Source organism: Gymnoscopelus braueri (genome assembly GCF_963280865.1).
Source record: "Gymnoscopelus braueri genome assembly, chromosome: 2".
NCBI classification, from domain to species: Eukaryota; Metazoa; Chordata; class Actinopteri; order Myctophiformes; family Myctophidae; genus Gymnoscopelus; species Gymnoscopelus braueri.
Genome location: NC_137604.1, coordinates 34,558,529 through 34,573,041, shown reverse-complemented (window position 1 = coordinate 34,573,041; position 14,513 = coordinate 34,558,529). Strand labels below are relative to the sequence as shown.

Here is a 14,513-nt window from a genome sequence, read left to right as displayed (position 1 = left end):
GTTGTCTTGTAGTGTAGTTAAAGTAGAGTGACCAACCCTTTCTGAGCACTGGCACAATCATGTTCATCTCTATTACAGAGGCAACCCTGAACCCAAGGAGTGACGCAGTAGGTACACTCTGAGCTTCAAAGTTACCCCCATATAGTCTGGTGTAGCCAGACAATCAGATATCTCCGACTACTGATAAGTCTGGGGAAATCTAAATTCAATATATGAACGGCTGCTAATGAACCTACGCCTACTTCTTTGAAAATAAATCATATTACCATCTCAAGAAGTCATTGCATTTCCAAATTGTTTCCACAGTTTTAGCCTATACATTGAATTTAGATGTCACCAGACATATCAGCAGCAGAGATCTCTGATCGTCTGGCTATGTGAGACTACCCTGCCATCACCATATATCTTCAACTTTCCCTAACCTTTCATTTCTTGAGCGAAATAGAGGGAAATATTGGTCATCAGCTACTAGTGAATTCTTTAAAAAAAATACTGTCTTGGATAACATGGGAATAGTGGACTTAAAGGTTGTACCCTCCTTCCTAGCCGCCATACTGCTTAAGTACCGCCCAAAGGTTGACGCCCAGAAACGTCCCCTAACAATGTAAAATAAGAAATAACTAGCAGAGGGAAGTGTCTCTGCAGATACAGACACCATCACACATACAAGTAATTCCTTACTGGTGACCATATTTTTCCTCAGTGCTTGGTTTAATTGCCATAAACCAGACTCATTTGTCTTGGCCAGGAGTCAAATGAGTTAAAGAAATAACGGCGTGCTTCATCTGTAACAATAGCACAACCTGTAAATACCCGATAGATTCTCCTTGTGGTGTGAATCACCCGAGTGGCTTTCCAAGCAAAATCTAACCACATTGAACGCTATAACATAAACACTTAATAATTTATCATTTGGGGATTGTTTATTTCTGCTTCTGTATGCCTGTGTAATTCTAGGCGTGGAAATGAGCCCTCCTTCAGCAGCACAACTCGGCGTATGGGAGGAGGCTCGGCCAGAAGAGGGGTGATCGATGATGAGGAGGAGGATGCGGACTCCCAGGGTGACTTCAATGGAACCAAGTCCGTGGAGTAGAGCAGGGAAATCAGCCGTCAAAAAATTATATTTCAGTATTACCTACCAGGGCACACCCACCGCTTAAGCAAAGAATTACTTCAAAACGTCATGAAGTTCTTCCATATCACTTCAAATTATTTTTACCCCAATTTCAGCAGTGACTGATCTGTCTTCTGTGTCAAAGAGCACCTTTTTCTTGATCTGAAAACCTTCATTTAAAACTTCATATTATCGAGGGGTTTGTATTGGTGCTGGTTGTTTTGGTGATGTGTGATTTGCTGTTCTTTTTTCTACAGTTTTGTACTACACTGAATGAATGTATTTCTTTATGTAAGATTTTGTACCCACTAATAGGTACGTCTAATTATTATATGCCTTCCTCCACTCTTACCTGCGATTTGAACCAGGTATGCCTACGTATAAGTCATTTTGGAATTTCAAACAGAGCCATGCTGTAAAGATAGATGTATTTCTATGTTATTATTGACTGGTCCTGTAGCCTGTGACTGCTGTGAGCTTTTCAGAACAGCATTGAAGCAGTTCTTCAGATTGGATGTCTAGAATTATATTTCTATGGCCAAACTGGCTCCAATTAATGCTGATTTTTATACTAATCTCAATAGTATTACCAGCTATAACTTTTTATGTAATCCAATTGTATGGCTTACAGAATATGAATAACCATGAATGACTATGAGTTGAACTGTAGCAACTGCTATGTTTTGTCCAGTGTTTGGACGGCAAACCAACATACATGCTTATAATTAAATATTTATAAACCTGTCAAATAAAGACAGTAATAAGAAATAAGCATCCAGTTAGCTATTCAATTTGTTTTCCTATTCACAAATTTATATATTTTTGCACCTTTCTTGTGTCAATCAAAATTATCTGCCAAGTATACTCTAATCCACAGAGGACAGAAAAAAACAAACCAGTTGATTGATGCACTCTTTATAAACACAACCTAAATTTGAGTATCAGGTACTGTGTCACATTCTAAAAGCCAATTCAATTCCTATCCTTGTTCAAATGTATGTCTTCTAATCACCTGGTCACAATACAATAATGTAATCTAATCTCCGATTCTCTACTCTCGTTTGTAATCAGTTGATGTTTACATGACACTATTTGTATTAATTGTGGAACCACCTGCACAAGAAATAAAGACAGAAAAAAATATAACATTTTGCTTTTTAATGTTTCTGTCTGTCAATGACTTCCATGATAACATTGCATAAACAGAACAGTTTCTTATCTGTTCATTTCAGTACAAAAACTGCAAACCAACAGGATAAAAGAGGTACTATACCTCAGGCACATACAGTTTCAGTTCAAAGCAGTGGAAGACATGTTTAATACCACACCCTATCAACAGTGACCATTGGCTACGGGTACAGTAGCTCATGAGTATCTGCACAAGAAAGAGAGAACTCTAGATCAAATGTCTAAAACCCACAACATAAATCCTACACAGAAGCTCCTTGGTAGAGCATTACAGGATTCTATGCAATGACCACTTTCACGTAATGTGATACCGATAAGCTTTGTTGGGCCGCCTCTGAAGCTTGGAGGTTAAGCAGAAACTGCCCGTTTAGCTCAGTTGGTAGAGCGCTCGCCTGTGAATTGCATGGTTCTGGGCTCGATACTGGCCGTCGCCAACTCAGCATATGAGTAACACGGCTTGGGTAGTCTCGGCATAGCCAGACAACAATTCCACAATCTCTGAATGCTATATAGTCTGGAACTATACCTCCTGAAAGCTGAGAAAGGAAGCTGTAATCTGTTCATCATTTCCGTTAACAAAAATATATTTTAAAATATATTTAAAATATATTTCACATACATCTGCTGTAATCCCGGATAGTTTTCAGCACTTTCCGTTGGACAGACTGTATGACGGAAGCATTTGAACATTGTGTGAGTCAATAGTCTGGCTCAAGAGACTGCGGCTTGGGTAACTAATGTACTGGGAGCAGAAGGTCCTAGGTGTGGCGCTCCTCTTCAGGAATCTCTGTGGTCTGGTGCCTAGGGATAAGACACCCTCATTGCTCAGCTGATAATAACAATAAGCCACTTCCACCTACTTAAGCAGAAGCAGAAATGTAGTGCTCAAGTTTACTGTATGAATCACTCTAAGAGGCATTTCGCATTTTGAACATCTCATACTCAAAAAGGCAGGGTGTAATATGCCCAATTAAGAAATATACTATAAACTGTGCTTATCTTTGTTTAAACCCATTATTGCTATGAGTTCATAATCTTTAATATATCCCTGATATACTACATCCTTGGTAGAGGAAAGACGGTCCAATCCAAGACTTATACCTCTCACATTACTATACATTCAGTGGTGCAGATGCTGAAATCTACCTTCCTAAAATAAACAACAGTCATATAACAGTAACTAAATCACAGTAAATTTAGAGGCATGCCAGCAGGACACCAGTGCACCAACCACAATGCAATGCTTGTGGTTTGATTCTGGCTGGAGAGCATGTCCCCTCACTTTCCTGTCTCCCTATCCTACGTAAAAAGAAAAGTAAAACTGCCAAAATAACATATACATAATGTATATATATTATATATAAAGAGAACAATCTAAACAGATCTGCAGCATGAACAGAGCCATAGTTTGGCAAATCTGCAATTCCCACTTTCTCACTGATAAGGACTAAAATTACAAGAATGCTCAGGATGTGCAATAACATAGAAGATATTACAGACAGGACCTTGGTCAAATATAATTCGAAATAACGGTCTATGTTGCCATGAAAACTGTATCTGTCTGGCAGTAAAAAACAAAACAATGCATGCAATGGCAGAAACAAATTACTGAATTATTGAAGCTTTGAGATTGAGGTATTAACATTGAAAAGGCAGCAACGGCTAAAATCTAGCATAAACTATAAGCCCGTTTTCCTCTAGGTCTTTCTAGCTGTGAGGTTGGATGAATTTGAGTCTGTAGTCCAGCAGTCTCATTTAAAAATAAACTTGATTTTAATCCTAGTATTTGGCTATCCTGTGGTAGACCACTTAGAGGAACTTTAATCTTTAATTTAACTCAAATATTTGCAAGGCCTGTGTGGGCATGTATATTATTTGAGTGGCTAGTTGTGCATTAATGTTTTTGCCTTCTAAGCCATTTCTATACGTTTTTAAATATTTTCTGTGTATTTCTAGATCATGTTTAGCCCGTGCTCTGTATAATTACATCATCTGTCAGCACACACTCTAGTTGTAGAAAGCTGGAATTCGCTGCAGGAGCTCATCTGGAGCCCATTTGGTCTGTTGTTTTTCCAGGAGGATTGTTTCTAGTTATTTATTTGTATATTTAGCAGTTCAGTATAACAAAGTATTTGATAGAAATGTTATTTTTTACTTAATTGCCAATTATCTGACCCAAGTTTTTTGTGTGTGATTTGGATAATTCTCCGTTTACTTTTTTCAGGTTAGTTACTAGTAACTTCAAGATTCCATTTAGAGATTTTTTGTTTTGTGTTTTTGGTATATGTGGTAAAGGCCTTTAAATGAATATGGTGTTAACGTATAAGGTGTTATGGCAATGAGGGCTCTGCCTATCAGAGAACAGCTGGTTTACATGCAATTTGGTTTAGCCAATCATAGTAAGCTTGCTGTCTACAGACTATCTTGGGTGCAAGTATTATTTCTGTTTTCATGCTATACATAAATGATGTGTGTGTAGTGTACCTATTCATCATCCTACAGTAATTGTTATGTTCTTGTATGTTTATACTTTAAAACAGAACCATTGCAGCACTGTGACACTGTTACATTAATAAGGGTTATTGGTATGGTTATAAGACTGCATGTCAGATCTAATATATTTTCATTCATTTAGTGAAAATGTTAATATGGTAATATCCATTTTCCATTCCTGTCTCTTTACATTGACCTATCAGAAATAAAGCATAAAAATTAAGGGGGAAAAGAAAAAGGGAAAAGAAAAAAACTTAACTTGGCAAATGGGCATCCTTTAATTAAAAACAAAATGGTTCCCTACTTCTAATTCATGGTCCTGTACGGATTTCCATTTCCAGAATACAAACACTTATGGATTACACTCAAGTGCTGTGTGTGTCCATCTTGATGTGTAACAGATTTAGTACAAGTTACAGGTAAACATTTCTGGAATGCTACTCCGCTCAGGGTTAGGAGTAATACATGGAATGCTACTCAGCTGGGTTAGAATCAAAGCAGCATAGAAGTAAAGTGTCTGATGCCCTGTTTACACGGTTAACGATCAGAACAGAAAACGACAAAGTGCCGTTGCGTTCTCACTTTTTATTCTGCGTTTACACGGAGATGCCAAAGTGATTGAAAATGCTGTAGTGTGCATGCCAGGTGGCTAGGTGGTGGTGAGACGCACTGATAGACCAGTCACGCATGCGTAGAACTTAGGAACTTCCATTCTACTTCCTATCACAGCTGTTTGTTTACACCGATGTAATAGCACACGTGCCGTGAGCCATGATGTCAAACGTTTCTGCCGTATTGCATGTTTACATGGAGACGCGAGGCGGAGCGTTTTCAAAGATTTCCACTCTGGATAGGGGTTTCACTTTGTTGCAGTTTCAACCCCCGAAAAAGCCGTTGCCATCTAAACGGAAGGCACATCTGATATTTAATTTTGCCGTTTTCTCTAGAGACCGTTGTCGTCTAAACGGGGCCTTAAGTCTCTTCCATTACAGTAATAGAGTAGCATCATGATATGGTATCAAGCTAACCAGAAGCGACACAGGTTCTATGATTACATCGGGGGTGGAGAAAGGGAAGAGCATTTCTTGTTCACATAGTTCATCAGGGTATGTAATACGAAAGGCAGAAACAGTTCACTTCCAAGTCCCAGTGCTGTATTCTAGTAAGGAGAGAGTGAGGACCGGGGGGTAAACTCTTGCTTTCTTTCTCTCTCATAACAAGATCTTGACACCGCCCTGTGGAGACTGGGCACCCTGTGACAGCCCTCTGGGAGGCGCTGGCCCAAACTCTAACCGCTTCACTAAGCTGGAAGACAAAAGTGTAGTTCATGCACTCATTGCACTCAACATCATTTTATGAAGCCTAAAGCGCAAAACATACTCCTCCCGACATCAGGGTTCGGACAGGCTTTCAGAACTATAGTTCGGAGAGTCAGGACATCTGGAGGTGCGCGAGTTCCGAGAAAATGTTCTGAGACCGCCCATCCGAAGTTTGGACTGACATCAATTTGTACTTACATCACCTCCCTTTCCGAAGAAAAGTTCGGACGTCGGGAGGAGTATGGACCGCGCTTTAAACAGCAAGAATACATCCAGGTGAGAAATATTTTCTGGTCTTGGAGAAACATTTATATTCAGCCACATACAGTATACAGTCAGAAGTTAAATAGTTGAATACTGTATATGCAGTGCTCATGTTCTATCTTAAAGAGTTAGCTGCACGCTAAAAACTAAAATGAGCTATAATGTAAATGGTTAGTAATGTTATTGACTTGAAAAATTTCTAAATGTTTCGTGGACAACTCTTCATAACTTTATTTATTTCCATGAAAATTGTTAGAATTATACGTTTTGTTTTTTCCTCCCAAATTCAGTCGTTAGGCCAATTCCCATTGAACAGTATGTCCTACTAATATCACTGTCAGGTGTGGTGGTTGGAATGGGTTGTTGATACATCCATTTCATTATCACCCAGCTGCAGACCAGATGAAAGCCCCCCGAAGATCACACGGTCTGCAGTCGATTAATTATTATTGATTATATTTTTCTGTATGGTCATGTATATGCATTTTTGTCAAAAACATCAATCAACCAATTCATAATCAAGTAGTGATGTGCAACTAACACTTTAAGTACAGAAATCCAATATACATGAATATGTATAATAAAAAAGACAATCAATTATGTAAATAGTTGCAGCATGAAGTTCAATGCCGTTTTGCTCACCTGTCGTACTGTGGAGGAGGACTCATTCTACTGCCCTGGATCTCAAGGCCTCCCTCTAAACCAGTGGGACTCCCAGGGCCAGCTGGAAGAGCTGGTCTGTTGGTGTTTGGCTCGTAAACAAAGTCTCGACATGACGCCAATTTGGACTCCAGATTCTGACAATAATATTGTAAAACAAAGACAGTTTTCACATTAATTCGCTCTAGGTCGTCCTCAGACGAGCCCTTTATCGTCGCTTCCAGTCATCCCGGTTCTCCATACATCTGGCCAGTTCACTGGTAAGGCCAGTTAATTGCTATTAGTATTCTATTTAGTTATTTATTTTACTTTTTCCCTCTGCCAGTGGCTTTCTTCCCTTGGGCACAGTGAGTGTGGGTCTGTGTGGGTGGGTGGATATGTGATGTTGTGAACTTGTGTAACAACTTATAACATATATTTACACACATATTTGAATACAATCAACTCAATGGTTATTTGGTGATACAGGTGCTACCATCACATATTCCTGTTCTTTGGATAAAGGACCTATAGAAATGCCAGTCCTTTACTGCAAGTATCTTACCCCAACTTTCCTCAGTAGTTCCGATACAATGTTGAGTGCAGATATTCTAGCTGACGTAGTGAGGGGCGTCCCCGTTAAGCCATCACCTGTACAGACACAAAGATTAGAAGATCAACACGCTGGGACAGTGTATTTGACCAACATTTTCTGACAAGAATATCTGATATATTTATCCATATAAATACATTTTTACAGGGGTTAAAGTGGATGGAAATTCTTGCTGGTACTAATCTCTCGGCCAGGCCAAAGGCATGTCATTTTTTTTATCTCGATACTGTGTGGGTTAGAGTTGCATGTGTTGTATAGTTTTGTGGGGTTAACATCCCCTGGGAGTGCAGATTTTAGTGTGGGTTTGATTCGTAGATTTAAATATTATGTGGGTTCTAGTCCTATAACAATGTGGGTTCAAGAATAATTTGTTGTACAACCAGACTTTGGGTTTAAAGTCCCCCTGGTGGTGAGGGTTTGAGTCATATCTGTATTTCTCTTTAAATTACAGTTAAACTTTGGTAGACTAGAGGTTTGGGTTGTGTAGTTCCCTTGCCATGATCTAACTCCAAATATTGGCTTCATATATCTCTAATAGTTTCTCTGGATTAAAAACTGATGGTCCAAATTATTCTCATTGACTTGCATGGTCAAACTAACTGGTCTCAAAGTCACAATTTTAGAACACAAATGAACACAAACAAAAGGAGGACAAAACCCAACTCAGCATTTATCTGTTTACAATGATTCTTTAGCAACAGTAGTGTCTTCGTTTCACACTGAGATTTTCATTTCCAAAACCTCTTCAGATGGGTTTTGTAATTTTATACATTGGCAGATTCCACTTTGTTCACATTCATTTGCATGCTGCTGTGTGACTTTGAGACCAGTTTAACCATGTAATGTCAAGTCAATTGCGAGAATATATCACTTTTTAAGTATAGAGCAGCTATTGAAGATATGAAGCCAATATTTGGAATTACAAAATGACAAGGTAACTACACAACCCAAACCTACCAAAGTTGTGCTTGGGTGCATGGAGGCAGAACCATTAGTGCACCGATATCATTATTAGTGCAATTGTGAGCCATAAGGATCTGACTTCAAAACTGTCTCCTGTCATGTCTCTTCCCCTCTACACAGTCCTGTATAATTAAAATGCTGAGAAAGCCCAAATAATCTCTTGGGGCCTATAAAATGTCTATAAAGCCCTTTTAAAAAGGGAATTCGTATTGAAATTACTTCTCTGCATTTGACCCATCTTATTAGCTGCAGTGTGCTGCTCTAAGTGAGCACACAGGGAGCAATTACTTGCTCGGGGACACCTTGACAAGAAGCCTGGAGGAACCGGGAATTAAAATGCTAACCTTCTGATTCCCAGACAGCCACTCTACCTCCTGAGCCACTACTGCCCTTTAATTGCCTTTGTATATGAAGTGTGCTATATAGATACAGTAGACTTGCCTTGCACACTGCATTGATTTGTGTGGCTTTTGCGCACCTTGCACTTGTAACTTGCCATCAGGATTGAACAGGGTGGCCATACAGTTATTAGACTTTGTCTTATTTGCTTTTTTGTACACATTTTAGTTAAAAACAGATTTTTCGAAGGCTTTACACTCACAACGTCTGATGTTGGCAGTGGAGGGGGTTGCAAATGAGATGACTGGTTTGGTAGGTGTTGCAGGGAGAGAAGGGTTGTTAGATGAGGGCCGTTGAAATGGCTCAGTCCTATCCGTGTCTTTTCCCAGACTGCTGGACGGCCGTCGCTCCTTGTGTCGGACAGCTAGCTCTTGCCGAAGATCTGACCAAAAGAGGAAGCATTACCACGAAGCTCAGCTTACAAGCAAGACATTTCTATAACGGTCATTCTCAGAAGTACACAACTTGAACACCATTATCTTATTTAAATCTGTACATTATGTTTAGGCTATAAAGATACATTGCAGGGATTAGCAAAGCAATAAAAGCAATAAATATTTCCAAAATTGTGTGTGTGTGTGTGTGTGTGTGTGTGTGAGTGAGTGGGAAGTCAAACAATAAACACTGTTCAATAGCAAATACAGGCACCATTCAGTTACAGGAATTCAACTTCCTAAAACCGGGTCAAGCATAACTGGTTTGGCCACTTTTTTTGCTTAATGCTGTAAAGAACTACTATTTGATCACACACATGGTCAGGTTAAGGATCATAAAGTGTCTGCTGTAGATGTTGTGACCTATGACTGGGATCTTTCTCATTGGGATAGAACATTTTATACCGCTCCTGCCATAAAATATTTTCCTTGAGCACCCAGTGCAGAAACATGCAGTTATTTTACTTTGTAACATCTAGTGGCAAACAATCTCCCCTCTAGTCTCTACTGTCGGTGTTACAAAATGATAATTCCTTATGTACCAGGCAGCTACTCTCTACCTAGTCTTGCGTAGCCATACAACTATTCCACACTCTCTGAATGCTATATCGAGTCTGGAACTACACCTCCCAGAAGAAGATGAATGAAAGCTGTCATCTGTTTGTCATTTCCGTTCACGAATATATATTTTAAAATGTATTTAAAACATATATCTTAATTACCATTTCTGATAATCAGCAAGCTATATATGATTAGATTAATTTGCTTTACAGTAAGACAAATTTACCCGACTGCAAAGACGAAACGGAAGCGGGGAGGCGGGACATCCACTTTACCCCCGGATCGTTTTCAGCGCTTCCTTTGCACAGACTGTATGACGGAAGCATTTGAAAATTGTGTGAGTCAACAGTCTGGCTCGAGAGACTACTCTCTACAGTCACTGGACATGTCACATGGAGCGCCTATGGGAGTGAACACACCAGCCAAGCTAGCTACAGTCTCAGCACCTGAACTATTTTCTCAGCAAGGTGTGCACAGAGAAAACAGAATACACTAGGAAAACAGAATGTAGATGTTGTTAATGAATATAGGCCTACTCGGTGGTGTTGAATTTTAAAAGGAAGTGTGAAAGTGAAAACTGGGTATTTTTACTAGAAACAATAGCCTATCATCACAGTATACTAAACTAGACACAAGAAGAACTAATAAAATTCAGTCCCATGTCATTAAAGCATAATATACTATTGATCACTACACATCATCGCCGTCATTGTAAATTAATACTCATTGCTGAACTGATATTATGAGCAGATTTTGCTTTGACCGAAAGCTGACTCAACATCTCATATTCACTGATCAGCCGTTCACTGATCAGCATTCAGCAGAATGGGCCGCTGAAGTGCACAGAGAGAGAAAAAAAACTCCTGTCAAGTTTTTGTTCTCAAATTCCCACAGAAATTGGCAAGAGGGAAATATGCTTAATTTCCTACATCTTGCAGTAACACAACCACCGCCACCCTTTCATTATGGAAATCCGTCATGGCAACTTTAATCGCTGAGATTTAATCCAACAACATATTAAATTAATAGGAACAGTATTTGTAGAATTACGTCAGCTATCAAAATTCACAGACTCAGCCGTATCCACTTGTGCTGAGTCTAAATTGTCATAATCAGCAGTGCTTGTCTACTTATGTACTTGTGTGCATCTGGGTGTGTGGGGTACCTCTGGCTTCGTCCTTCAGCCTCTGGACAGATTCAAGCAGGTTCTCTTTCTCATCCAACTCACTCTCCAGAAAGGCGTTTCTCTCAATGACTTGGTTCATTCTTTGCTCAAAGTCTTCCAGGGACATGATGGTCGCCCTGGTAGTCAAGAAGTGGCAGGGGATGGAGCAAACAGGATAGAGAAGTTTGGTTGGGATAGCTCCTGTGCATCGGTGTGTGTGTGTGTACTATGAGTACATGTGCTGTAACTATGTCATTTCTGACAACCAGTCCAAGGTTAGCGCTAACCACTAAAATTAGTACCATAGAGATGGAACTGACTTCATGACAGGCTTAGTCTCTCGAGACAGACTGTTTGCTCACATAGATTTCAAATGCTTCCACCATACAGTCTGTGCAACAGAAGTGCTGAAAATGAGAATAAACTAGAGCGGATGTACGCCTCCCCCTCACTTCCGTTTCGTCTTTGCAGTTGTGTAAATGTGTCCTACTGTAAATCAAAGTAGTCGAAGCATATAGATTGCTGTTTAAAAGAAAATAAATATATTTTAAAGATTATTTTAAAATATATTTTCGTGAACGTAAATGCCAAACGGATGACAGCTTCCATTCGCGGATTTCAGGGGACGAAGTCACAGACTCTATATAGCATTCGAAGACTGTAGAATAGCAGTCTGGCTTGAGAGACTAACTCAAACATTCCAGAGACTAACCTCTTGGTCCTTTCCAGGTCATCGTTGGCCTGCTCTAACTCTCTAATGTATTTTTGCAGGTGGTCTCTAACAGCTGTTGTCTCAGCCAGGTCTCCCTCCAGGGTTGATATCTGCCTGAATGCTTCAGAGTGCTGAACCTCATACTTCTCCTGCAGACACAAACGACAAACAACATCAAAGACACTCGTTCGGAATATGCTGTATCACTCCTATGTGTCACTATATAATGACTACAAGATATTAAATCTAATTTGTAAATTGAGAAATAGGACAGAGGATATCTTGTAGCCATACACAGACAAATGGTTCTTTGTCCCTGTCCGTATATAGCGATATTTTCCCAATGATGATATAGGACTTGATATCCAGTTACCAATTTATCCAATACATGGAAATGGACTCATCAAGATTCCTTGCCTCAGTGATGAAAAGGGGGTGTTTGTATTTTTGCCTCCTCATTCACTTGCACCCACTATGTATAAGAAAATCACATAATGTAATTGTTTTACACTTCGAAGAACCTACCTAATGCCAGGTGTTTGATCTTTGGATTTGCTCCTCGAAAGGGCCAGACAAATGTTGCCAGAAAAGTATTTTTTTTTCTTTTACATAATTGTTACATGAAACGGACTGGAGCTGGCATACGACTAATAACTTAGGGGTCGGCTAATAACTTAGGGGCATTTATTTAACGGAGGTCAAAATATTAGCTGTCTGAAGGACTGGATCTACTTGTGTTTAACATGAGAATTACACACACACACACACACACACACACACACACACACAAACATACAGAAATCACGGAAATAACTAACATTAAGATTATCATAATATTGAAGATAAAAAATAGTATGTTGGAAATGTTTATTTGTGAGAGACACTGCTTCACTTTGTGACTGCCATTGCAGCAAAAAATGGTATTATAACTTGTTTATTACTATTATTATAACCACATTATTATTGTTTGGTTTTTATATTGTTAGCAGTGTGCGGAGCATGTCCCACAACATGTCAGTGCACTGTGAATCACTGTGATACTTGTATGAGTGAGTAACCTTCTTGAATCTAGTTCATCACAGAGGCATGTAATCTTGGCGAGTCCATTTCTGTATTTATTGGCTAGTGGATACATTATTGGGAAAATATCACACTAACTATTAGTGCACAATTGTTCTTTTTTTCTTCACAACCTAAGATTCACTCCGGCCATGAATTCCACTAGACACAATTGAGCACAAATGGCAGTCAGTGCTTTTATACTATAGGCAGTGGTCCCCTTAGTAGAACCTCTGTAGTTTAGCAGTCAATGCATGTTATTTCACTGTGTTTTCTGTGCAATACTAGGACTAGAGTCATACCTTGATGTTCTCCAGTTCCATGCGGAGTCGATTGTTGTCTGAGAGTAACTCCTTATTCCGAGTCTCACATTGCTTCAGCTCTGTCTCTAGTTCTGCCTCATAGTCACGACTCATCTGCTGGAACTCCTGCAGTTCCTCCTGAGCCTCATCAGCCCTAGTAATAACACATACACACAGATCAAACTACTGTATGGTTGCTACTGTACAAAATCTATCTACATACAGACAGACAGACATGTGTCAAACTACTCTGAGTCTTGTAACATACAGGCATGTGCCAAACTACTAACTAGTTAGCTACAGTACAAAGAGTGGAAATTATGTGAACAAGAGGGACTGAAGGCCTTATTTAATTGAGACAAGCCAAGTAATCCACTTACCTTTGCTGGTGTCTCTCCGCCTGCTCCTTCCAGAAATGGAGTTCTTCTCCTAAGGACGCAAACGTGTGCGTCCTTTGCTCTCCCATCATCTCCGAGTGCGACAGACAGTCTCTATCTAGAGGATCTAACTTAGGTGGGAAAGGTGAAACCCAACCCCAATAATAATAATAATAATAATAATAGAACAAAAAAATAGCTACCTATTATGTGTGGCTAACGTTTGATATAGGAGATCGCGATCACCATCAGCCTCGAACGCGCAAACACAAAGCTATCAAACGTTTTTCGCTACTTATAAGCAGCAATTTTACAATGATCGATGTGTTTCCATCGCTACCTCGCGCAAATTAAGTACGTTAACATTATGTACCAAGCTAGTGACACTAGTACTATGTACGCTAAGCTAACCGCTATGTGAGCAAAAACGGGTCAAGTTAAGCTTTAGCTAAGGTAACGTAAACAAGCTTAGAGACACGTTTTCTGACGAACGAAACAAATAATTAAACACATATGCTCACCAACACTAAAATAAAAAAACACGGACGCTCAACGTTACGTTAATAATAGGTTGTTGTTGTTGTTCAACTATAGTGCGAACTCAGAGTGCTATTCTCTGGGTCAACCAAATGTAAACGGTTGGTCGTTTACCGAACGCTATTGGTAGATACAGATGTGACGCAACAGGATTAACCAACCACATCGATCAGCTTGCAGATCCGGTCTGGAGCGGATACTGAAACATGTGTTTCCGTGTATTATTATTATTTTATTATTTATTTTGTTGTTATTATTATTATTGTGGGATCGCTAAAGCGATCACACTACTGTTATTGTCAACACCGTTTTTTGGCCCCTAACTAGTCCTTCATACTTTTAGCTACAAACTCCGTTCCAACTCTTCAACGTTC

At 39.5% G+C, this 14,513-nt stretch overlaps 2 protein-coding genes across 5 annotated transcripts in view; one reads left to right on the top strand and one right to left on the bottom strand.

Moving 5' to 3' along the window:
• myh11a (myosin, heavy chain 11a, smooth muscle) overlaps positions 1–2,249 on the top strand; it is a 43,205-nt gene extending 40,956 nt beyond the window's left edge. For 2 of the 4 annotated variants that reach the window (XM_080444837.1, XM_080444838.1), the window contains exon 41: positions 958–2,249. In XM_080444837.1, the coding sequence (XP_080300963.1) occupies positions 958–1,093 (136 nt within the window). In that variant the 3' untranslated portion in view covers positions 1,094–2,249. Of the gene's footprint in view, positions 1–78; positions 112–957 lie in introns of all 4 variants that reach the window. The other 2 variants (XM_080444839.1, XM_080444840.1) reach the window with 2 other exon arrangements.
• Positions 2,250–5,054: 2,805 nt separating this feature from the next.
• Positions 5,055–14,227, bottom strand: LOC308097178 (nuclear distribution protein nudE homolog 1-A-like). Its single transcript, XM_080444824.1, has 8 exons — positions 13,606–14,227; positions 13,226–13,379; positions 11,865–12,013; positions 11,153–11,289; positions 9,195–9,374; positions 7,583–7,668; positions 7,021–7,175; positions 5,055–6,100 (listed from the first exon to the last, which is right to left on the bottom strand). The coding sequence occupies exons 1-8, from the start codon at positions 13,692–13,694 to the stop codon at positions 6,007–6,009; spliced, it is 1,044 nt and encodes a 347-aa protein (XP_080300950.1). The 5' UTR covers positions 13,695–14,227; the 3' UTR covers positions 5,055–6,006.
• Between the last annotated feature and the right edge of the window lie 286 nt (positions 14,228–14,513).

What these genes read in the sequence shown, in the direction of transcription:
- LOC308097178 (XM_080444824.1), bottom strand. Translation starts at nt 13,694, where the DNA reads ATGATGGGAGAGCAAAGGACGCACACGTTTGCGTCCTTAGGAGAAGAA. An exon ending in GCTGAAGGACGAAGCCAGAG is followed by an intron (nt 9,375 to 11,152) that starts GTACCCCACACA and finishes TCTTTTGGTCAG; the next exon opens with ATCTTCGGCAAGAGCTAGCT. An exon ending in CCTCCTCCACAGTACGACAG is followed by an intron (nt 6,101 to 7,020) that starts GTGAGCAAAACG and finishes TTTGTCTTCCAG; the next exon opens with CTTAGTGAAGCGGTTAGAGT.